Source organism: Eptesicus fuscus, chromosome 13 (genome assembly GCF_027574615.1).
Source record: "Eptesicus fuscus isolate TK198812 chromosome 13, DD_ASM_mEF_20220401, whole genome shotgun sequence".
Taxonomy (NCBI): Eukaryota; Metazoa; Chordata; class Mammalia; order Chiroptera; family Vespertilionidae; genus Eptesicus; species Eptesicus fuscus.
The window spans coordinates 13,121,953-13,145,724 of NC_072485.1; the positions used below are offsets into that span (position 1 = coordinate 13,121,953).

General features: G+C 40.5%; 1 protein-coding gene across 1 annotated transcript in view; it reads left to right on the plus strand.

The window, feature by feature from the left end:
• The window catches only part of ATM (ATM serine/threonine kinase), a 146,289-nt gene that overhangs the window by 120,343 nt on the left and 2,174 nt on the right, over positions 1–23,772 (plus strand). The window contains exons 50-62 of the mRNA XM_054724708.1: positions 1,613–1,820; positions 3,306–3,419; positions 3,777–3,935; positions 4,396–4,534; positions 5,757–5,839; positions 7,682–7,822; positions 10,826–10,942; positions 11,890–12,039; positions 14,530–14,695; positions 16,377–16,463; positions 18,966–19,080; positions 21,565–21,628; positions 23,628–23,764. Coding sequence (XP_054580683.1) covers positions 1,613–1,820; positions 3,306–3,419; positions 3,777–3,935; positions 4,396–4,534; positions 5,757–5,839; positions 7,682–7,822; positions 10,826–10,942; positions 11,890–12,039; positions 14,530–14,695; positions 16,377–16,463; positions 18,966–19,080; positions 21,565–21,628; positions 23,628–23,764 — 1,680 coding nt within the window. The remainder of the gene's footprint in view (positions 1–1,612; positions 1,821–3,305; positions 3,420–3,776; positions 3,936–4,395; positions 4,535–5,756; positions 5,840–7,681; positions 7,823–10,825; positions 10,943–11,889; positions 12,040–14,529; positions 14,696–16,376; positions 16,464–18,965; positions 19,081–21,564; positions 21,629–23,627; positions 23,765–23,772) is intronic.

The following is a 23,772-nucleotide window of genomic DNA, read 5'->3' on the forward strand; positions in this document are numbered from 1 at the left end:
AGGCCTGCAAGGGAGGGTAGTTGGGGGCGATCAGGCTTGCAGGGGAATGCCGTTAGGGGTGACCAGGCTGGCAAAGAAGGGCAGTTGGGGGCTATCAGGCCTGCAGGGGAGGGCAGTTGGGGACAACCAGGCCTTCAGGGGAGGGCAGTTGGGGGCAACCAGGCCTTCAGGGGAGGGCAGTTGGGAGTGACCAGGCCTGCAGGGGAGTGCCGTTAGGGGTGACCAGGCTGGCAAAGGAGGGCAGTTGGGGGCTATCAGGCCTGCAGGGGAGGGCAGTGGGGGGTCACCAGGCCTGCAGGGGAAGGCAGTTGGGGGGGACCAGGCCGGCAGGGGAGGACATTTAGGGGTGACCAGGCTGGCAGCAGAGGGCTGGTAAGTGTGACCAGGCCTGCAGGGGAGGGCAGTTGGGGGCAATCAGGCTGGCAGGGGAGCAGTTAGGCGTCGATCAGGCTGGCAGGAGAGTGGTTAGGGGGTGATCAGGCTGGCAGGCAGAAGCGGTTAGGGGCAATCAGGCAGGCAGGCAAGCGGTTGGGAGCCAGCAGTCCTGGATTGTGAGAAGGATGTCCCTCGAGGGGTCCCAGATTGGAGAGGGTGCAGTCTGCGCTGAGGGACATACACATCCTCCATGCATGAATTTCGTGCAACGGGCCTCTAGTCCTATATAATAAAACCCTAATATGCAAATTGACCAAACAGCAGAACGACTGGCAGAACGACCAGTCACTGTGACACACACTGACCACCAGGGGGCAGACGCTCAACACAGGAGCTGCCCCCAGCCTGCAGGCAGCACCAAGCCAGACAAGGCAGGTGCCAGCAGGGGCTCCCCAATCACCCCGCTGGTCACCTCTGCGGGGCGACCACCGGGGCATTCGAGGGGCCCCTGCTGGCAGTGCCAGGCCAGCCAAGGTGGATGCCATCGGGGGCCCCCGATCGCCCCGCTGATCTCCCCGCAGATCAGCCCTGATTGCCGGCCAGGCCTAGGGACCCTACCCATGCACGAATTTCATGCACCAGGCCTTTAGTTATAAATAAAAAGAGAGAGGTGTTGAAATTAAATACAAAAGATTACCTATTTTGATGTAATTAAATATATATATATATTATATTGATTTTTTACAGAGAGGAAGGGAGAGGGATAGAGAGCTATAAACATCGATGAGAGAGAAACATCGACCAGCTGCCTCCTGCACACCCCCTACTGGGGATGTGCCCGCAACCAATGCACATGCCCCTGACCGGAATCGAACCTAGGACCTTTCAGTCCGCAGGCCGACGCTCCATCCACTGAGCCAAACCAGTTTCGGCTGTAATTAAATATTTTATTCCAACTTGCCTTTGGTCTGTATATTTTAATGTAAGTAGAGAATAAAGTAAACTAAAATACCTTAGGTGGAGTCCACTCAGTTTTTGGTTAGCTATGATAGCTTTTGAATTGCACAAACTTACTTTAAGACAAAAAGTAAAAGAAAAAAGACAAAAAGTTTGTTTCCTTTATAACCCTTAGAATTTTGCCTTTTCTGATTTTTCATTTATGTTGTATATCATGTATGATTTTGTAGTTCTATACATTTGACGGCTTTTGTGTTTTATCTTAATTATTCAATGCAAGATACACAATAAAGGTTCAGCGAGAGCTGGAGCTGGATGAATGTGCACTCCGTGCACTGAAAGAGGATCGGAAACGTTTCTTATGTAAAGCTGTTGAAAATTACATCAGTTGCCTGCTAAGTGGAGAAGGGCATGATATGTGGATATTTCGTCTTTGTTCCCTCTGGCTTGAAAATTCTGGAGTTTCTGAAGTCAATGGTATGATGAAGGCAAGTTGTCTTTTCAACCTGATATTCTACCATGTGCTTGAAAAGATTAGTATCAGGGATTATGTAAACTTTGTATCCCTAGCACGTGGCTCGGTGCTCATAGTACACATAAGTTCAAGTATGCACAGGTATACTTAATTAGTTCTAATGATGCAATTTTGTATGGAGATGAGAGAATTTAGGTCAGTATTCTTCTATTTCTTTGTAACAACCACAGGAGTGTACCCAGAATACTAGGTTGAGGGATTTGGAAAGCAATTAAAAATGATGAGGTCACAGGTAGATTTCTTTGCCTGCTTTATGCTTTTCTAGAATTTTTACAGAGAATTCTTTTGTAAATAGAAAATAATTTTTAAGAAAGCATCGAGGCAGCAGTATTTCATAAGTTTTTATTTAAAAATCTTAGATTTTATTGATGGCACCTAACATTAAACTTATGTTAATTATATATAGGGTATCCCAAAAAATATGTACACACACTCTGAATAATTATAAAGGCAGTGTTTATTAAAATAAATTTCATTTTCAGAATTTTGCTCTCAGCTTTTTCAGGGGACACCCCAAAAGTTAAAATAAATTTCATTTTCAAAATTGAGCTCTTGGCTGTTAAAGTGTATATACATTTTGGGGGGGGGGGGGGGGGGGGGGACAGGTAATTTGAAGCTTAAAAGTAAAATGATTCTGCTGGATGAAAAGAATGGTAAGACTCATAATAGACACAACCAATCTCAGTTACTAGTGCACAAACCTGTTACTTTTAGCATCTAGAGCAGTGGTTCTCAACCTTTTTAATGCCGCGACCCTTTAATACAGTTTCTCATGTTGTGGTGACCCCAACCATAAAATTATTTTCGTTGCTACTTCATAACTGTAATTTTTCTACTGTTATGAATCGTAATGTAAATATCTGTGTTTTCCGATGGTCTTAGGCTCTACAGCAGCGCTCTCAATCTGTGGGTCGCTGTAGAGCCTGAGACCATCGGAAAACACAGATATTTACATTACGATTCATTAACAGTAGCAAAATTACAGTTATGAAGTAGCAACGAAAATAATTTTATGGTTGGGGTCACCACAACATGAGAAACTGTATTAGAGGGTCGCGGCATTAAAAAGGTTGAGAACCACTGTTATAGGGGATAATAATATCCCACTTTATTATACTCTGACTGCTCAGGAGTCCAGATCGCCATGGTCCTCAGATCCACAGTCGTCCTCCTTGGGTTCACTGGAATATAAGCAGTGCCGAGTATTTCAATTCTCAATACAATTTAATTTAGGATCAAATACGATGGATGAATCTAGAATGCCAATCAGAAAGACTGTCAGATAAGATAAATGATAAGGAAAAACTGTAGTGAAGTTTTATTAACAACCACTAGGTTATGCTAGTTGAAGAGCATTACCTTAAAGTAATTTATTTACTGAGATGTGAGACTATTTGAAATGCATTGTTTCTTAATTTTGTATTTTTTTTAATGATAGAGAGATGGAATGAAGATTCCATCATATAAGTTTTTGCCTCTTATGTACCAACTGGCTGCTAGAATGGGGACCAAGATGATGGGAGGCCTAGGATTTCATGAAGTCCTCAATAATGTAAGTAAACCTGAAAATCAAAACAACAATTGCTTTTTTTTCTTTTATATTATCATATACTATATCAAGTATGTATTGCTGTTCCATTCTAAGAAATGGAAACACAAAAAATTTTAGTCCTCTATTTATTGTGCTAAGGGCAAGAACAAAGATTTCCTTTTGTCTCCTCTCACTGCACATACATTACTCAGTTTCTCTCTCTTATCCTCATGTACCTTTGTCTCTCACACACACTTTACCCACTGCGGAATCCAGTACAGTAACACATATCTCAATGTTAAGCAAAATGAAAAGGGTTGTGGATTTTGTACTTTTTTGTTTGTTTTTATAAAACTAATAGTTCTTCATTTGTGACAGCTCATCTCTAGAATTTCAATGGATCACCCCCACCATACTTTGTTTATTATATTGGCCTTAGCAAATGCGAACAAAGATGAATCTTTGACAAAATCAGAGGCAGCAAGAAGGAGTAGAATAACTAAAAATGCACCTAAACAGAGCTCTCAGCTTGATGAGGTATTTGGATTAAACATATGTAACTTTTTGAATTGTGATATTCATATTTTCCCAGAATATTCTTTTCTTAAATCCCAGGGATTCTAAGAATGTGTGTTGTGACTAGATTTAGTTTGTAAATCCTTTGTTATTATGATGCCACTTAAAATTGGTTCGAAATTTCTGAATATTTCTCAAAGCATAGGAGATACCAGTAACATGTTACGTTTTTTCCTCACAGCAATGAGCAAATACAAACTAGATTTTGAAAGGCACCCACACCACTTACTCCTGAGATTATTATATCCTTTATGTATTTCATTCATAAGGGAACTGTTTTGTTTAAATCTGAGGGATTATAGTCCTTTCATTGCCTACATGTGTGCATACATTCTTTTTTTTCTTTTGTTATTATATTTGAAAAGTTGAAATGTCAGGTATTTTCTTATGCACTGTTTTTTGTTTGTTTTTTTATGAATAGGATCGAATTGAGGCTGCAACCAAAATTATACGTACTATCAGAAGCAGGAGACCCCAGATGGTCAGGAGTGTTGAGACACTTTGTGATGCTTATATTATATTAGCAAACTTCGATGCCACTCAGTGGAAGACTCAGAGAAGTATGTGTTTAAAAGAATGAGTGTTGCTTTCATGCTGTGTTATTCTCTGTAGAGATATGTTAATTATAGAGCCTAATGTGTAAATCTCTTTAAATCACAAACAATACTGTAATTACAGATACGAAGGTCCTGTTGATTGCAATTCACACATAATCCAAAACTTAATTTTTATCTAATAGCTTCAATACCCTTCACTTTTGCACTTAATATCTTTTGATGGAACTGATAATAGATGATCGAATTGAATTATTTGATTTCTCTGGGTAATCTTCTGTTGCAGAGAATTGTATACATCCTTTAAAATAACTGATAGCTAAGATTTTTTTAGGGTCAAAGGTTTTTAAAATTGTTAGATACTTACTGTGCCCTGGGCTTTAAAAATGAAAAAGCCTCCATTTCTTCCATAGAGTGCCTTGCATGTAATCCATCCTTCTTGCTATTCCTGTTCAAATAATTATAAGATGCTGTAATATTTGATTATATGCATTCACTTATAAGTATCTCTCTCCCCATACTTTATAATAATGATATTCCATTTTCTGTTTAGAATCATATCTTCACATTTAAATTCTTACTACTTTAAAATAAGAATGAGACTTCTCATTGTGTTCCTCTAAGCAAACAAAAAATACTGTCATGTCCTTTAGTCACTCTTTTTTTCTTTTTCTTTTTTTTTAATGTATTTTTATTGATTTCAGAGAGGGAGAGATAGAAACATCAATGATGAGAGAGAATCATTGATTAGCTGCCTCCAGCACACCCCCTACTGGGGATCGAGACTGCAACCCAGGCATGTGCCCTTGACTGGAATCAAACCCAGGACACTTCAGTCCACGGGCCGATGCTCTAGCCACTGAGCCAAACCAGCTAGGGCCCTTTAGTCACTTTTAATAGTATGGCAGGAATACATTAGGTAATTATCTTACATAATGACTTTAAAAATATGTCATTATCTCAAGGTGCTCAACCTGGCCCCTCGATCTGATTACCAGGGCCAGGTAACCAGCAAACGCATTTGTAAGCCATATTAAATTAACCATCGCTATGCTCTGACCCTGAGCTACATTGTGTCCCAAGCCCTTGGGACTTCATTTCTAAACCAGGGACTAAACCACGGATCAGCCAGAAGTCGGGGTCTGTGGCATTTGCTGGATTGTGCTTTACTGTCAGTACCGTTCCTCAATTTTCAGTTGCCACTAAAACCTCTTTATTTTAAATACAGAAGGCATAAAAATTCCAGCAGACCAGCCAATTACTAAACTTAAGGACTTAGAAGATGTTGTTGTTCCTACTATGGAAATTAAGGTAATTAACCATCAACTCTTTTACTTTATTAAACTAAATTCCTCTGTGTTAGGTTAAATCAGTGATGGGCAACCTTTTGAGCGTGGTGTGTCAAACTTCGCCAAAACACTGAGCATAACTCGGGTAGTGTGTCACTTTGAGGCAAAAACATTATTTCGCAAATGTTTCATCCTCAGGAGCAGCAAATGTTTCATCGCTAAGGCGGCCGCATGTCATCAGAAATGGCTACGCGTGTCAGTGCTGACACGCGTGTCATAGGTTCGCCATCACTGGGTTAAATCATTAGAAATTGTCTTTTTTGTAGATCAAAATTGGTTAAATACTAGCAATTTCATTTGTTTCAACCTATAGTTTTTTTCTTTATTAGATTCCCTGTGCTCAAGCCTTAAAATGCATAAAGGCATTTATGCTTTCTTTTCCTTTGCTTTCAGCTCCATAGCCCCCATCGTTCTTATGAAGAATGTCTATAGACTGTTATCTTCATTGGCCAGAAGAAGGAAAGATTCCATGTGCTTATGCCAAAATTAGTTTTTAACTTGGCAAGAAAGTTCCTAATTGTGTTACTGGTTTTTAAAGTTCTATATGCATTAGAATATATTGACTGTGATGTATTACAGTTTTAAGCAATGCATTATGTGTTGCAATATAAAATTGATTATAATGTACATGATACTTTTAGCTATGTCATAATGATCTTTTATTGCTGTAAGTACCCTTTGGTCAGGGATATTCTATCTAATAAAAGAGTAATATGCAAATTGACCATCACTCCAACACACAAGATGGCTGTCCCCATGTAGACACAAGATGGCCGCCACAAGATAGCCTGCAGAGGAGGGCAGTTGGGGGTGATTAGGCCTGCAAGGGAGGGCAATTAGGGGTGACCAGGCCAGCAGAGGAGGGCAGTTGGGGGTGACCAGGCCAGCAGGGGAGGGCAGTTGGGAGGGACCATGTCTGCAGGGGAGGGCAGTTGGGGGCAACCAGGCTAGCAGGGGTGGGCATTTAGGGGCAATCGGGCTGGCAGGGGAGCAGTTAGGCGTTGATCAGGCTGGCAGGGGAGTGGTTAGGGGGTGATCAGGCTGGCAGGCAGAAGCGGTTAGGGGCAATCAGGCAGGCAGGCAAGCAAGTGGTTGGGAGCCAGCAGTCCTGGATTGCTGGCAGTCGGACATCCCTCAAGGGGTCCCAGATTGGAAAGGGTGCAGGCTGGGCTGAGGGACACACACCCCCATGCACGAATTTCGTGCATCAGGCCTCTAGTATGTAATAATAAAGGTTATAGTTTAGAAAATGATCACTTTAGCTACATTGTAAATCTCTCCTTTGAGTTTGCAATTCAGTGGTTAGTACCTATAGTTATTTGATTTGAAGTGTAGCTGTTTATGTGGATTAACTAATACCTTCCCAACTATTCCATCAATATTATTTAGCTGAATAATTCCTGAAAATGCCATTCTTTGTAGTTACAATCTAGAGAACTCCTCTCCACACTTTTTTAAAATTTAGCTTATTATGATTTTATGAGTACTATTTCTCAGATGACTTAACATGTACAATCAGTGTTAAGACATGTTTTCAATAATTGTTCAATGACACTGTTCCAATTTTGTATACCCTACTTTTATTAAGATATAATTAGTGAGGTACTGTTATCTATGTCACTTTTTAAAGCCTTGTCAATGTCAAATATTCTCTTTCATTTAACAGAAAGTTGAAGTTATAGCTCCAGTTCTTAACCAACAGCATATCGTCATTCGTTCCTCTTTTTAGTATTAAAATTATTGATGATAATTCATTTTTCAAATAGTGTATCTGACCTATTGTCATTTTTATATTTTTTATTAGGTGGACCCCACAGGAGAATATAGAAATCTGGTGACGATACAGTCATTCAAAGCAGAATTTCGTTTAGCAGGAGGTGTAAATTTACCAAAAATAATCGATTGTGTGGGCTCTGATGGCAAGGAAAGGAGACAGCTTGTCAAGGTGAGGCTCCCCTTCTGTGGTGTGGTTCTTAGAGAGGTGATGAAAAGAGTCAAAGAAAACGCTGATATGTTCTTCCTGCTTTATTTACGTCTTTATTCTGAATAATTACAAGTAAGGGAAACTTACTGGTATAGAATAGAAATACATTATTTTTTAGAAACACAATGCTTTTCTCCATCTTTTTATGTGTCTCTGAAAGATCATCATTATTATAATGACTAGTAGCCCGTTTGCACGAAGATTCGTGCAATAGACCTTCATTCACCTGGCTGCCTGCACCAGTTTTCTGCCGGCACCGGGGACCCAGGCCTTGGCTGTGGCCACTGCCTTCTACCTTCTTTCAGGGTCCGGGCTTGGCCCTGGGCGGTGGCCTTGGGCTCAGCTGCACCCAGCGTCCCTGCGACCCGATTGCAGGAGCAGACCCCCAGGTCCGCTCGCTCCTGGCGCCCAAGGCCCGGAAAGCCCCGCGCGGCTTTCCGGTCCATGGGCTCCGCCGCACCGCACCCCAGCCGGGTCCCTGCTCCGATCGTAGCAGGCACCCGGCTGGCGCCCAAGGCCCGGAAAGCCCCGGGCGGCTTTCCGGTCCTTGGGCTCGGCCGCACCGCACCCCAGCCGGGTCCCTGCTCCGATCGCAGCAGGCACCCGGCTGGCGCCCAAGGCCCGGAAAGCCCCGGGCGGCTTTCCGGTCCTTGGGCTCGGCCGCACCGCACCCCAGCCGGGTCCCTGCAATCGGAGCAGGCGCCCGGAAAGCCACCGGCCCCAGCGTCCCTGTAACGGTTTCCTGGTGGGCGTGGTTGATGGGCGTGGCTTGGTTGGTGGGCGTGGCTTGGGCGTAGCGAAGGTGCGGTCAATTTGCATATTTGTCTATTATAAGGTAAGATTGTACATGTACAGACAGGATGAGGTTAACAATCAGCTTGCTTGTTATAGGAAAGATATTTTTGGGATTGTTATTTATATTCTTTTCTTTTTAATTTAAATTCTTTATTGTCTAAAGTATTACATGTATCTTCTTTTTCCCCCATTGACCTCTTCTCGGCCATTCTCACCCCCAAGCACATTCCCTCATACCCCTACTGTTTGTGTCCATGGGATATGCTCATATGCATGCATACAAGTCCTTTGGTAGAACTCTTACCCTCCCTCTCCCCTGCCTTCCCTCTGAGGTCGGACGGTCTGTTCGATGCTTCTATCTCTCTGGATCTATTTTTGTTCATCAGTTTATGTTGTTCATTATATTCCACAAATGTGAGATCATGTGATATCTTTCTCCGAGTGGCTTATTTCCCTTAGCATAATGCTTTCCAGGTCCATCCATGCTGTTCCAAATGGTAAGAGTTCCTTCTTTTTTATAGCAGCGTACATTGTGTAGATGTACCACTGTTTTTTAATCCACTCATCTGCTGATGGGCACTTAAGCTGTTTCTAAATCTTAACTATTGTAAATTGTTCTGCTATGAACATAGGGGTGCATATATCCTTTCTGATTGGTGTTTCTGATTTCTTGGGATATATTCCTAGAAGTGGGATTACTGGGTCAAATAGGAGTTCCATTTTTAGTTTTTTGAGGAAACTCCATACTGTTCTCCACAGTGGCTGCATCAGTCTGCATTTCCACCAGCAGTGCATGAGGGTTCCTTTTCTCCACATCCTCGCCAGCACTTGTAGTTTGTTGATTTGTTGATGATAGCCATTCTGACAGTTGTGAGATGGTACTTCATTGTCGTTTTGATTTGCATCTCTCGGATGATTAGTGACATTGAGAATGTTTTCATATGTCTCTTGGCCTTCTGTGTGTCCTCTTTCAAAAAGTGTCTATTTAGGTCCTTTGCCCATTTTTTGATTGGATTATTTATCTTCCTTTTTTAAGTTGTATGAGTTCCCTATAAATTTTGGAGATTAAACCCTTGTCGGATATAACATTGGCAAATATCTTCTCCCATGCAGTGGGCTTTCTTGTTGTTTTGTTGATGGTTTCTTTTGCTGTGCAGAAGCTTTTTATTTTGATGTACTGTAATCCCATTTATTTATTTTCTCCTTAGTTTCCATTGTCCTAGGAGTTGTATCAGTAAAGATATTGCTACAACAAATGTCTGATATTTTGCTGCCTGTGGATTCTTCTAAGATTTTTGTGGTTTTCCATACATTTAACTCCTTTATTCATTTTGAGTTTATTTTTGTTTATGGTGTAAGTTGGTGATCTAGTTGCATTTTTTGCATGTATCTGTCCAATTTTCCCAACACCATTTATTGAAGAAACTTTCTTGATTCCATTGTATGCTCTTGCCTCCTTTGTCAAATATTAATTGAGCATAATGGCTTGGGTCGATTTCTGGGTTCTCTGTTCGGTTCCATTGGTCTATATGTCTGTTCTTGTGCCGCTACCAGGCAGTTTTGAGAACAGTGGCTTTGTAATATAGCTTGATATCTGGTATTGCGATTCCTCAAACTTTGTTCTTCTTTCTCAGGATTGCTGTGGCTATTCGGGGTCTTTTTTTATTCCATATGTGTTTGTGGAGAGTTTGCTCTAGGTCTGTGAAATATGTCGTTGTTATTTGTTGTTTATATTCTTGATTAGTTCAAATTTAAGGTCCTTGCTTCAATATCCTGAGTCTGGCACTATGCTCAAGTGCTAGCAAATGTATCAGAAAGGATGGCAATTCTCCCTTAATCTGCTCAAAAGCTCTTTGAGCCTTGCTGAGGAGTGGCAGAGAGGGAATAGTTGCCCCACCCAGCTCTTTTGCAGCTTGCCCTCAGGTGGAGAAATTTCAGCTGGGTGGGGGCTTTTTTTTTTCTAAATTGCTCTGCCTACTCAGTGTTATAGCTTCTTCTAAATGAAAGCATAGCCTAGGTCTTAATTATTTAAGAGACCATTAAGAGGAGCACTGATGCTCAGATTGATTTCTGAGTGCCCTTCCGCTGTCCTCAGATGTCTCTTGGTATGACTTTATTGTAAAGAAAGTGAACTGTGCTTAGTTATTCATTTTTTTGAATATTCTGAAGGGCCGTGATGACCTGAGACAAGATGCTGTCATGCAGCAGGTTTTCCAGATGTGTAACACATTGCTGCAGAGAAACACTGAGACCAGGAAGAGGAAATTGACTATCTGCACATACAAGGTAACTCGTTTATACTTCTACTGCTTCACCAAAGTCATATTCAGACCAGGGGTCAGCAAATGTTTTCTGTGAAGGACCAGATAGTACTCATTTGAGATGTTATGGGCCACAAAAGGTCTCTGTCATTTATCCTTTATATTTTCTTTACAGCCCTTTTAACCTGAAACCCCATTCTTAGCTCACAGGCTATTCAAAGCAGTCTGCGGCTGGGATTTGTCCAAAGGCCATACATTGCCAATCTCTAATGTAGCCACATTGTTTTTTTGTTTGTTTGTTTTTCTCTTTTTAAAAGAACTCATTAATGTTAATTGCAGTGAGGTGCTTCTTAAAATCAGCTAAAGTATTTTTTCCTTATCTTCAACCAGTTGGCTTATTTCTGGTATAAAAGTACTCTTAAGAAGAAAAGTGCTGTTAAAAAGGAAATACTGCGCTGACCGGGTGGCTCAGGTGGTTAAAACATAGTCCCATATACCAAGAAGGTTGTGGGTTCAATCCCCAGTTGGGTCTCTATGGAAGGCAACTACTCAATGTTTCTCTCTCTCATCGATGTTTCTCCCTAACCCTTCCCCTCCCTCTCTCTCAAATCAATAAAAACATTTTTTAAGTACATACAAGGAAAACAGGGTTAATTTCTCTTCCAAATGGAACCAACTAAGTGTGGCTCAGTACAGGTGATGAAGGGGATCATAAACAGGATTGATTTCTCAAGGGAATCATGGAGACTCAGAGATGAGCAGGCTCTCAAGTAGAAGCAGCAGGCTAGAAAATCTTATTATTGAGCTGAAGTATATTTCTGGTTGCTTTCCTCCAAAGAACTTCGTCTCCTGTGGACAGAGAAATAGTAATACAACCTGGGAAAATGCTTCACCCTGACTGATAGTTTAATGATTGTCATATGCTATTTAATGCCCTTCCATAATTAAAAGGTATTTAATCTATAACTTTAGGTGGTTCCCCTTTCTCAGCGAAGTGGTGTTCTTGAATGGTGCACAGGAACTGTCCCTATTGGTGAATTTCTTGTTAACAATGAGAATGGTGCTCATAAAAGATACAGGCCAAATGATATCAGTGCCTATCAATGCCAGAAGAAAATGATGGTAAGTGACACCCAAATGTATGAGTTATTGCAGGATTGTTTAATAGTTTATTAAAGCTCATGGTTATCAAATATCCTATCTAATAAAGAGGGACTATGCTAATTGACTGTCACGCCCTCACAGATTGCAGCACCCACAGCAAATAAGGAGGGAATATGCTAATTGATTGCCACGCCCTCAAAATTGGTAGTGCCCACAGCCCAGTCGGCTCTGCACGCCTGCCTCCGGAGCCCCCCAGTCTCCTCAGCCCCCCCAGCCGCCCAGGGCAGCCTGAGGCACAGGCAAGCCTCTGATGGCAGCTGCCCAGCTGCCCAGGGCTGCCCGAGGCTCAAGTAACCAGGGCCGGCAGAGGCTTGCGCTGCTGGCAGTGGCAGCAGCAGAGTTGTGATGGGGCATCGCCTTCCACTGATCGCCGGGTCACCTCCCGCCCCTGAGGGCTCCCAGACTGTGAGAGGGGACAGGCTGGCCTGAGGGCCTCCCACCTCCAGTGCATGATTTTCATGCACTGGGCCTCCTGTAAAATATAAAATTTTTTAATTTCAGCAGGTAATGATACTAAGTAAAAGAAAGTAAGCTCACCAGAATAAAAGGTTGTATGAGTGGAAGAAAAGTTTTTAAACTGTAATGTCAACCCTTGTCTGATGAGAAATTTTATATTTTTCAATGTATGCTAATTCTTAACAAAACACTAAAGCAAAACAAACATTATGAAATAATTTTTATCTGAAACTAATATAGAGAGCTTCTAAGACATTTGCTACATTACACTGGTCATTTGGTTTGGCATTCAGTCTCAGCAGTATTTATTAAATGCCTCTGTACCAGGTGAGCTTTCACAAATCTGAAATGTCACAGATGTTATGACTAATCATCATTGTACTCATCCCATTGAAAGATGAGAAGGCATGCAAAGAATTTCACTTGCCCAAGGTCAATGAGCTAATAAATGGTGGAGCAAGGATTTGAACCTTGTCTCTACAACCCTAAAACCCACTTCTCCTTTCATTGTTCAGGGTACAGAGGGTACAGAGCAGGACATAGGAGGAAGTGGTTAGTTCTCCCTGGGGTGGGGGACGGAGAGAATCCGATTCAAGAAAGGCATCATAGAGGAGATGGTGTTTGAGGCAAGTTTTGTATATGAATTTGTCTTCAAGCAGAAGGAGATACAAGCAAAGAGAAGGAGGTGTGAACATGCAGTTAAAGACAGCACAGCCTTGGTCTTTGAGGAGGAGCAGATAGAATATTGAATCAGTAGTCATTAGTCAAAAAATAGAGGGTTGCATTATATGCTAAGAAATGTGCACTTTGTGCTGTAGGCAATAGAGAACCCTTGAGAAGAATGTTAATATCAAATTTGCATTTTAGAAAGATAGCTCTGGCCCAGCCTGCGTGGCTCAATGGTTGAGCATGGACCCATGAACTAAGAGGTCTTTAGTTCAGTTCCTAGTCAGGGCATATGTCTGGGTTGAGGGCTTGATTGCCAGTGGGGGCAGCCATTGATGTTTCTTTCTCTCATCAATGTTTCTCTCTCTATTCCTCTCCCTTCCTCTCTAAAAATCAATAAAAACATTTAAAAAAAAGAAAGAAAGATAACTCTGACAGCACTGTGGGTTATATTTTCAAAAATTCCGACTAAAGGCATGAGGCAGGGGATCTAAACTAAGATTCATAAACAGTGGGAATGGAGAATAGGGGGTACATATGAGAAGTATTAAGTAGGCAGAACAGGTAGGATTTGGTTGCTGATTAGAAGGGGGATTGGTGAAAAAGTAATCAGTGGCACCCAGTTTTCTGGTTGGGGTGTTGGGGTGAACAGAGAGGCCATGTACTGTGTAAAAAATGGAGGAAGTGGCTGAGCTTTGCCACAGTTGAGAAGGTAGCTGAGTTTGGATTTGGAAGTGATCCCAGTGAAGATGTTGAGTGGGCAGTTGGAGAAGCACATCATGCTGGAGCTTAATGGAGGTGTCCCTGCCAAAGGTGGAGATTTGGAAGTCATCAGCCCGTAGGTGAGAGTTAGGCCCAGTGAAGTAGACAAGCCATGCTTCAGGAAGGTAAGTTAGAAGTCGTGTCTGAGACTTGTCAGCTGCTTTGCCATCCATCAGTGATCCATTCTTCCTCCTTTTTGTTTCCTATCCCACTCCTAGTACCTAGTGCCATGACACCACTTAAGATTGTCTGGAACTACCTTTGTCATTTTTGTTTACTTTCACGTAGATTACAGGATCATGCAAGTTAGAATTTACCTAAAACAAAGACAGTCACTGTTGGTGTGCCTCCTTCCACTAATATTAACATGAAAACCCTAAAGGTATTAGAACTTGTTATTAATTGCTTCCCTGACCAGTGTGTTAGCTTCTTGTGAGTAGAGATAACTTATCTTTTTATTGCCTCTATGTCTATCATACTATTTTCCATATAGACACTCTTAGTGGGCTTAAATTACTTGAACACAATATTGAGAAAATAATTTTATATTTGATCTATTTAAAGGATGTGCAAAAGAAGTCTTATGAAGAGAAATATGAAACATTCATGGATATTTGTCAGAATTTTCAACCAGTGTTCCGTTATTTCTGCATGGAAAAATTCTTGGACCCAGCTGTTTGGTTTGAGAAACGATTGGCCTATACTCGCAGTGTGGCTACTTCTTCTATTGGTAATCTTACACATTTTAGTCAATTCACACTTCCCACATTCTTAATTGCAGGGGATGATGTTATTGATAGTGGTTGTCAACTAAATTGTCTTCATCTTTAGATCATTGAGTTTTTTGTTCATCCTGATTTTTTTTTTTACAGAGAGTGGAAGGGAGGGGGAGAAGGACACACACACACACACACGCACACACGCACGCACGCACATTGATCAGTTGCCTCCAGTATGTGGGATCAAACCCGCAACACAGGTATGCTCAGTGGTTGGAGTGTCACTCGTGCATCGGCGGGAATCGAACCTGCGACCCTCCGATGCACGAGCGACACTCCAACCACTGAGCCATGCCAGCCAGGACTCATCCTGATTTTTTTTAATTAATTTTTTTTATTGATTTCAGAGAAGAAGGGAGAGGGAGAGAGAGATAAAAACATCAGTGATGAGAGAGACTCATTGATTGGCTGCATGCCCCCCGACTGGGGATCAAGCCCTAGCTCTTCTCAGCTTTTGCAGGAGAGAATTCTCCTGCTCCCAGGTAGGGAAACAAGATGGTTATTCCTTTTTGTTTAATAGTGAATATGGTTTATTTTCTCTTCCTGAATTCACTGTGTTATTTTCTTTGGAAAATAACAAAATGCATGATAACTGCATGTAAGTTATTCCCTTTAATTATTAGTGTTCTTTGTGCAGAACCTCTATAATACCATAATATTATCACCCAATGGTTGATTCTGTTTAATAAGATTTTGTTTTTAGAATAGAAATAATGATATATATTTAAATATTCAGTGTCCAATGTGTACTTTGACTTTGTTTTGCTTTTTCCATTTGTAAAAAAATTGGAAAAGCTAGATAGGGCAATTAACAAAATCATAGAGTATGCGGGCTATCAGAGATCTTTTATCTTTTAATCCACTGGTTTTTAACTGACGACCACTTCCTCCATCACTAAGGGACCATTTCCCAAGAAGGCAGGGTATATATGTTTTTTAAAAATTGTAGGTAATTATGAAATTCTCTTCTTTTCTACATTGAGAATCATTCATCTGATTCAACTAATTTAGGTTTTAAACAAGGAAGTAGGCCCTGTTAATGACAGAGTGAGCCATCCTAACTGCCTATGTGGTATTTTTTCTGTAACAACCTAGTATCTTTCTGTAGGTTAAAAGGCATTATAAGGCATGTCATAATCTGTCTTAAAAATAGAAATCAGGTTTTGGTTTGGGTTTTTTTTGGTATATACCTGATGAAATGAATTAATGATTAATTTGTTTTAAATATAACCAAGCAGAAGAAAGTTTCACTGAAGAATGAAAAATTTACTCATAAATTACTCAATAAATATTTGAATGCATATGCACTTGGCCCTGGTAAATAAATAATGGTCTCAACTTTAACCACTCCAATGTCAAAGTACTAATATTTTAAAATGTGTGCTGTATTAGTAAAGGGGAAACTTTTTAGCAAGTTATCTAGGGTTTATAAAATTCAGTATAAACAAAAATAGCTGGTGAGATTTGACTTCAATTCAAAATGGCCAGCTATGAACATGATTTCCTTTAAGTAGGCTAAAAAGCCCAAGCTGCTTAAAATTATGTAGTCAGTGATAATAGTTGAAATTATGACTAAATATGTTATTAGAAATAGATGATGTCAGTGATTTCAGGTTTGTTTTTTCCCCCCAGTTGGTTACATACTTGGACTTGGTGATAGACATGTACAGAATATCTTGATAAATGAGCAATCAGCAGAACTTGTACATATAGATTTAGGTAAGTCATAAAATATATGTATTTTTATTTTGTTTAATAACTATTTAGTCATCAAGAAATGTTATTTTCCTTCCAAGAAGATGTACATGTTATAGGAATGGGGAGACAGTCAGTGTGTCAGAGTAGAGCCTGCATGTAATCAAGTAGCTTGAGAGAGAGATTGCTACGAGGCTGTAAAAAGCCAAGCCAAGAAGTTTCAACTTTAATCCGTTAAATAATGGGAAGTAAATGAAGATATATTTAAGCAAGACGTGATTACATTTGATTTTTGGAAAGGTAATTTGGGAGCAGTATTTATTGGCTGCGGGAAGACAGGTTAGTTGGTATTATAGTCGTGTAGACAAGAGAGGTTGAAGATTTGGACTACATTTGTGAAGACCAGAGCATTGGTTTGGGGGACATTTTTGCAGTAACCTGCACCAGTAATATTAGAAGTGGGAACAGTGGGAGAGGGGGCTCCAGGGAAACTGAAGTTTCTAGTAAGGAGCAGAGCAGATTTTGTAAAGAATAAGGAAGCAGTAAGTTTAGTTTTGCAATTTCCAGATGGAGTAGGCAGTTTAATATATAGAAGAACAAAGAAGTTGAGCATAATGACGTAGAACTTCTAGCAAACAGATTTCAGGTGAAGTCAGTGGACTGGAGGAGGTTCTGAACTCATGCATCAGCCGTGATAAAGAAGACCAAGGATGGGGTCGTGAGGAATGCTGGTGTTGAAAAGACTGAGTCAGAAGTAAAACAGGAATAACTAATAAGTCATGGAAACTAGGAAAGGGGCATATCTGGAAGAAACATTTTTATGGAGGAAGAAGTGCTCAGTAGTGGCCGGTACAGAAAGGTCAAATAAGATGAATGCAGAAAAAAAGGCCTTTGTATTTAACAATCAGTCTTAGAGGCCTAGGAAGTAACCTTTGGATAGAATGGTTCAAGTGAGACTATAAAAAGGCAAGGATCGAATGAAAGTTGAAGATGTATAGACTAAGAATGTGGAATTGTCCCGCAAGAAGTTTAGAAGGGGAGGGGAGGGTGGGAGAAATTTGCCACAGAGATGAGATAGAGACACACATTCGCTCCCTTTTTTGGTTTGTTTTGATTGTGTTTTGTTTCCTTTTTTTAATATGAGAGAGGCATGAACATGTTAGATGTTTATAAAATACAGGAAAGAGACAAAATTTAAATAGCAAGGGAAATTATAAAGCACATGAGCGGTAGATTTGGCTTTACATTGGAGGCATGTGAGCTTTTCTGCTAAGAGGAGGAAAGGATGAGTGCTAATAGGAAAGTCGGAAGCTAGAGGGAAAGAAAGAATTTTAGGAAAATTATATTTGCTCTTCTGTTGTTTCTGAGAAATAGAAAGCATGTTTACTTGCTAAGAATTGGAGGGATGGTAATCAACCTTAAAAGAACAATAAAATTCTAAAACAGGTACCAAGAAAATGAGACCAAGAAATACAGAAAGGGAGAAGTAAGAAGACATGCAAAGCAGTTTAAGGGTCACTTTCCTAAGGTGATAATCCTAAATTTGTAGTGGAGCCAATAGTGTGTTCTTATGATTTCTTCCACCAATCCTGAACATCCCTGGAGTTGAAGTTTTAGTTTGAAATGGTAGGTGTGGTGGGGCAAGGAGATTTGAGGTACTGGTGAGAGTACTCAACCTTGTAGTCTATACTCTGGGCTGAGTAGGGAAGGAAGAGAGGTTAATAGACTAGAAATCTCAATGAGTTTGAAGACTATTAAATAAAATAAGTGTACAGAAGAAGAGGTCTTGATTAGAATGTAGAATTTAAGAATTCTAAGAAGGTGCAATTTTAAGAAATTAGAAATTCTACAGTGTAATCCATATAGATGGTTTTCTAAGAGAGAATAAAATTTAATTCCATTAGAAAGAGATCAAAGATATGATAAATATAAATTGATATATACACTGAGTGGCCAGATTATTATGATCTCTGAATGCATAATAACCTGGCCACTCAGTGTATATCCTATATAATAAAAGGCTAATATGCAAATTGTCCCCTCAACCAGGAGTTCAACCAGCAGGCAGGCCAGCCAACTGCCCATGTCCCCTCCCCCTGGCTAGGCTGGCTGGACCCCACCCATGCACGAATTCATTCACCGGGCCTCTAATACACACACACACACACACACACACACACACACACACTCTGAGTGGCCAGATTATTATGCGTTCAGAGATCATCATAATCTGGCCACTCAGTGTCTATCCTCTGCATTTTAAATTCTACGCGTAACTACTTCATTTTTAAAATCATCCTTGAATCTATATTTCTCTAATTATGTCAAGAAGTAGTAAATGTCTTTTTAACAGTGGTAGAGATGAGGAAGCCAGGCTGAGCAGAAATAGAGTGAACTACTGTGTGTTGTAGAATTGAGAGGATATAGGTGACAGATTATTTGGTGCCTCTACAAAGTTCATGTGCCAGTTGGGAGGAAAGTCAATTAGCTATGGAACCTCCTAACCTCACTGTGTTTTTCTCCTAGGGGTTGCTTTTGAGCAGGGTAAAATCCTTCCTACTCCTGAAAGAGTGCCTTTTAGACTCACCAGAGATATTGTGGATGGGATGGGCATTACTGGTGTTGAAGGTGTCTTCAGAAGGTAAATGATGTATGATGGGGCAGATGATTTTTGGTGTCAAAGTTATGTGGGTTATTGATTTCTATAGATTATAGAATTCATTGCTAGAATTACATGCCAGTGCTTTGCCAGCACTAAGGAAGAGACCCTGGGTGAAAATAGCAATTGTTTCCCCTTCTTACAGGTCACCTGGGACCTCACCCAATATATCAGACACACTGTCCTTCCTCACTTCTGGAAGCAGCCCACCTTTATCTTCAGTGCCTCTGTCTAGCTAACTCTCCTTTTAATGTTTGGAACTCCTCTCGGGTGCTCATCGGTGGACATATAATCGGTCCCAAAGGAGCTTATGAGCCAGTTCTAGTGCCTGCTAAAAGAAATGTGCAGTTCCCTATATTTTCCCAGCATACGTCTATGTACTCAGTTTTTAATGGGGCAGACTCCAATAATTACCACAGTAATGAATAACTGAAAGAAATATTTCATAGTATGGTAGTATTCTTACATTCACACATATATATTTTTTATTTTTTATTAAAGTATAATTGACATACAATATTTAATTAAGAGTAAGACATACGTATACCTTACTATGTGATCTCCAAGATAAATCTAAGAATTATTGCCATATAAAATTATTATGGTATTGACTATTCCCTGTGCTGTATATTACATCCCTATGGCTTGTTTATTTTATTTTACTTATTTTTTTACTTGTTTATTTTATAACTGGAAGTTTGTACCTCTCAATCCCCTTTACCTTCTCATCCATCCCCCACCTCCTCCGCTCTGACAGCCATCGTCTCTGTTCTCTGTCTCTGATTTGTCGATTTTGTTTTTTTAGAATCCACATATAAGTGAAATCGTAGGATATTTGTCTTTCTTTGTCTGACTTATTTCACTAGTATAATACCCTCTAGATCTACGTAACAGCTTTTGTTGCTGTTGCTTCTGGAGACACATCTAAAAAAATATTACTGGGGTTGATGTCAAAGAGTTTACTGCCTGTTTTCTTCTCTTCTAGGAGATTTTTTGTTTTAGGTCTTATATTTAAGTTTTTAAAATCCATTTTGAGTTTATTTTTATGTATGATATAAAAGAGTGATCCAGTTGTATTTTTTTTGCATTGTTGCAAATGGTAAGATTTCATTCTTTTTTATTGCTGAGTATTATTCCATTGTGTGTATATATAACATCCTCTTTATCCATTCATCTGTTGATGGACACCTAGTTGCTTCCATATCTTGGCTATTAAAATGCTGCAGTGAACATAGGAGTGCATATATCTTTTCAAATTAATGTTTTCTTTTTATTTCAATAAGTACTCAGAAGTGGAATAGCTGGGTTGTATAGTTGTGCTATTTTTAATTTTTTTAGGCACCTCCATACTGTTTTCCACAGTGGCTGCACCAATTTACAGTCCCACCAACAGTGCACAAGGGTTGCCTTTTTTCAACATCCTTGTCAACACTTGTTTGTTGACATTTGATATTAGCCATTCTGACTGGTGTGAGGTGGTATCTCATTGTGGTTTTGACTTGCATTTCCCTGATGGTTAGTGATGTTGAGCATCTTTTCATGTTTGTTGGCCCACTGAACAGGGTAGGGCTAAAGTAGGTTTAGAGTTGTGAGTATGCAAAACACAGATTTAATTTTTGTGTTATCATATATTAATATATTATTTTCCAGTGGGACAAAGATAGATTTATAATTGTAAATACACGAAAAGCTGTTTATATCTGTATTACTTATTGACTATTGTATTATTTTCCATACAAACAATTGTAAACCTACTTTTGTTCTGCTGTGTATGCCTTCTTTGGAGAAATGTCTGCTCAGGTACTCTGCCCATTTTTTAATTGGGTTGTTTGTTTTCTGATGTTGAGTTGTTTGATTTCTTCATATATTTTGGATATTAACCTCTTATCTGGTATATCATTAGGTTGTCTTTTCATTTTGTTGATGGTTTTCTTTGCTGTGCAAAAGCTTTTTAGTTCGATAATGCTTTTGTTGCTGCTGCCTGGAGAGACATCTCCAAAAAAATATTGCTAAGATTCATATCAAAGGATTTACTGCCTATGTTTTATTCTAGGAGTTTTATGGCTTTTAAGTCTTATATTTAAGTCTTTAATCCATTTTGAGTTTATTTTTGTATGTGGTATAAGTAAGTTGTCCAGTTTCATATTTTTGCATGTATCTGTTTCGTTTTCCCAACACCATTTATTGAAGAGATTGTCTTTTCCCCTCTGTGTATTCTTGCCTCCTTTGTCGTGGATTAAGTGACCATATAAGTGTGGGTTTCTTTCTGGGTTCTCTATTCTGTTCCATTTATATATATATATTTGTATTAATTTTAGAAACATCTACTGAAAGCCCACTCTGCCAAGTTCTATGCTCTTTGAGATATTAATTTGGAAATTATTAATAAGAATAATCTCAACATACTACAGATGGATTTGAAAACATTGGTGTATAACAAAACCCATATTTACAATGTGCTTGTAGATGCTGTGAGAAAACCATGGAGGTGATGAGAAACTCTAAGGAAACACTGTTAACCATTGTAGAGGTAAAGTATATTATAAGGAAGTCTTTATTTCTCTACCTGACAGGCTGTTAGCAAGTCACTGATTTGAGGATCAATGCCTCATGTGCACGTGGTGGAGTGATGCGGGCTGCAGGAGGGGAGGGGCTTGCACACTTAGGTGAATAGTGGTTTAGAATGGCTCCCGTTCCCTCCAGTTTCTTACTGTGTTACAGCCTAATAGTCATCTCTAGTCTTTATTACGTAAATCAGCACTTTTGTATCTTAGACTTCTCGTTTTGTATTGTTTTCAGAATGGATTCCATTGCAGGATTAAGAGAAATCATTAAGTTATCTCCCACCCCCAGGTTCAGAACCATTTAGTCTGGCAGATGGAGATCAGAGTCAGCATTGTTAGTGGAGGGGTGTGGCCGCAAGTGCCAACTGGCTTGCTGCCGGCCTCTCTTGTCTAACCTTGGGGCAGCCACTGAGTGGGAGGGGTTTGGCCTGCAGAGCATGCAGCCTCACCAGGCTCAGTGCCTCATGCTAAACAGGGCAGAAAGGGGAGGAAGTCGAGCGCGTTTCCAGTGCTCATGACCTTAGCTTTCCCCGGCGAGAGCTGTGCACCTAAGGCAGGCGTTCACCACCCGGTAGAGTATCTGCAGCAGAGACGAGTCTTTCCTCCTCCGGGAAGCTTGGGACGTGGAGCTTGGCCATGCCTCCCTCACATCCTTCAGCTTTTGTTCCGTTAACCTGGTGGTGCTGGGCCTGGCTGGACTTCAGCATCCCCTGTACTGCTTTTACTGAATATTGATGCTGACCAAATTCAAACCAAGCTTCTAGGCTTGGGGCAGGAACATTTGTATTTTTTAAAAACTCTACTGTGCAGCCAGGGTTGAGAATTAGTCCAATTCACTGGCATTAACCTTTGAGCCTGTCCTCAACAAGGGTGGGTGTGTCCTGTGTAGAGTGAAATTAACAGTCCGTTAGGGTGGTCCTGTGTCCTCCTTTATGAACCACGGGTCTCTTTATTGATCTTTGGAATGCTGGTGGCAATACGGATTTTTGCTACAAAGGGGATCCCAGTAGTATGTTGATAATTTAAATAAAAGGCTGTACCCAAGGCGAATGAAGATGCATTCTCTTTTCTTTCTTTCTTTCTTTTTTTTTTCTTTTCTTCCTTCCTTTCTTCCTTCCTTCTTTCTTCCTTCCTTCCTATCTTCCTTCCTTCTTTCTTTTTTTTAAATATGTTTTTATTAATTTCAGAGAGGAAGGGAGAGGGAGAAAGAGATAGAAACATCAATGATGAGAGAGAATCATGGATTGGCTGCCTCCTGCACGCCCTCTACTGGGGACTGAGCCCACAACTTGGGCATGTGCCTTGACCAGGAATCGAACTGGGACCTTCTGGTTCATAGGTCGATGCTCAACCACTGAGCCACACCAGCCGGGCTCCATGTATATCTTAAGATGTCAACCACTACACTAGACCTTGGATATTGAGGAGCTTTCAATAAATATACCTTTTTTCTCCCCTCAAAGTTGGAACTGAGAGAAAAAGCCTTAGAGTAGGACAGAGTTCAAAATGTCAGGTTATTACTGATAAAATTGTTGGAGAACATGGCCTACGAGTGAGATCCAAATAGGCTTGTTAGTGCTGTCCACCTCCCATGACCTAACCTGTCCCACCTGAGGGAGAACGGGGCTTGCAGAGTACATGCCCTTAACCAGGACAGGAGAGAGAAGGAAAGGAAGTGACTGGAAGTAAACTTAATAGATTAGTTTCACCCAGTAAGGAAACATGGGTCAAGGTATACCCCCACCAGGGAGGAAGAGTGACTCCAGAAAAGGATGAGAAGCCCGGAGCATCATGCTCATGTAGTTTCCTCCATAAGGAAACAAGGAGCCTGTGCAATAAGTGTGTCCCTCCTGCAGTTGACTACCATAGGACTGGCCTCTGTTATGTTTATAATACTGGTCATGCTGTTTCTGACCACACCATCCAAATGCACGTTGTTCTGATACGTCTGTTCTCTCTGTCTAGGTCCTCCTGTATGATCCTCTCTTTGACTGGACCATGAATCCTCTGAAAGCTTTGTATTTACAGCAGAGGCTGGAAGATGAATCTGAGCTGCACCCCACGCCCAATGCCGATGACCGAGAATGCAAACGAAACCTCGGGTGAGCGT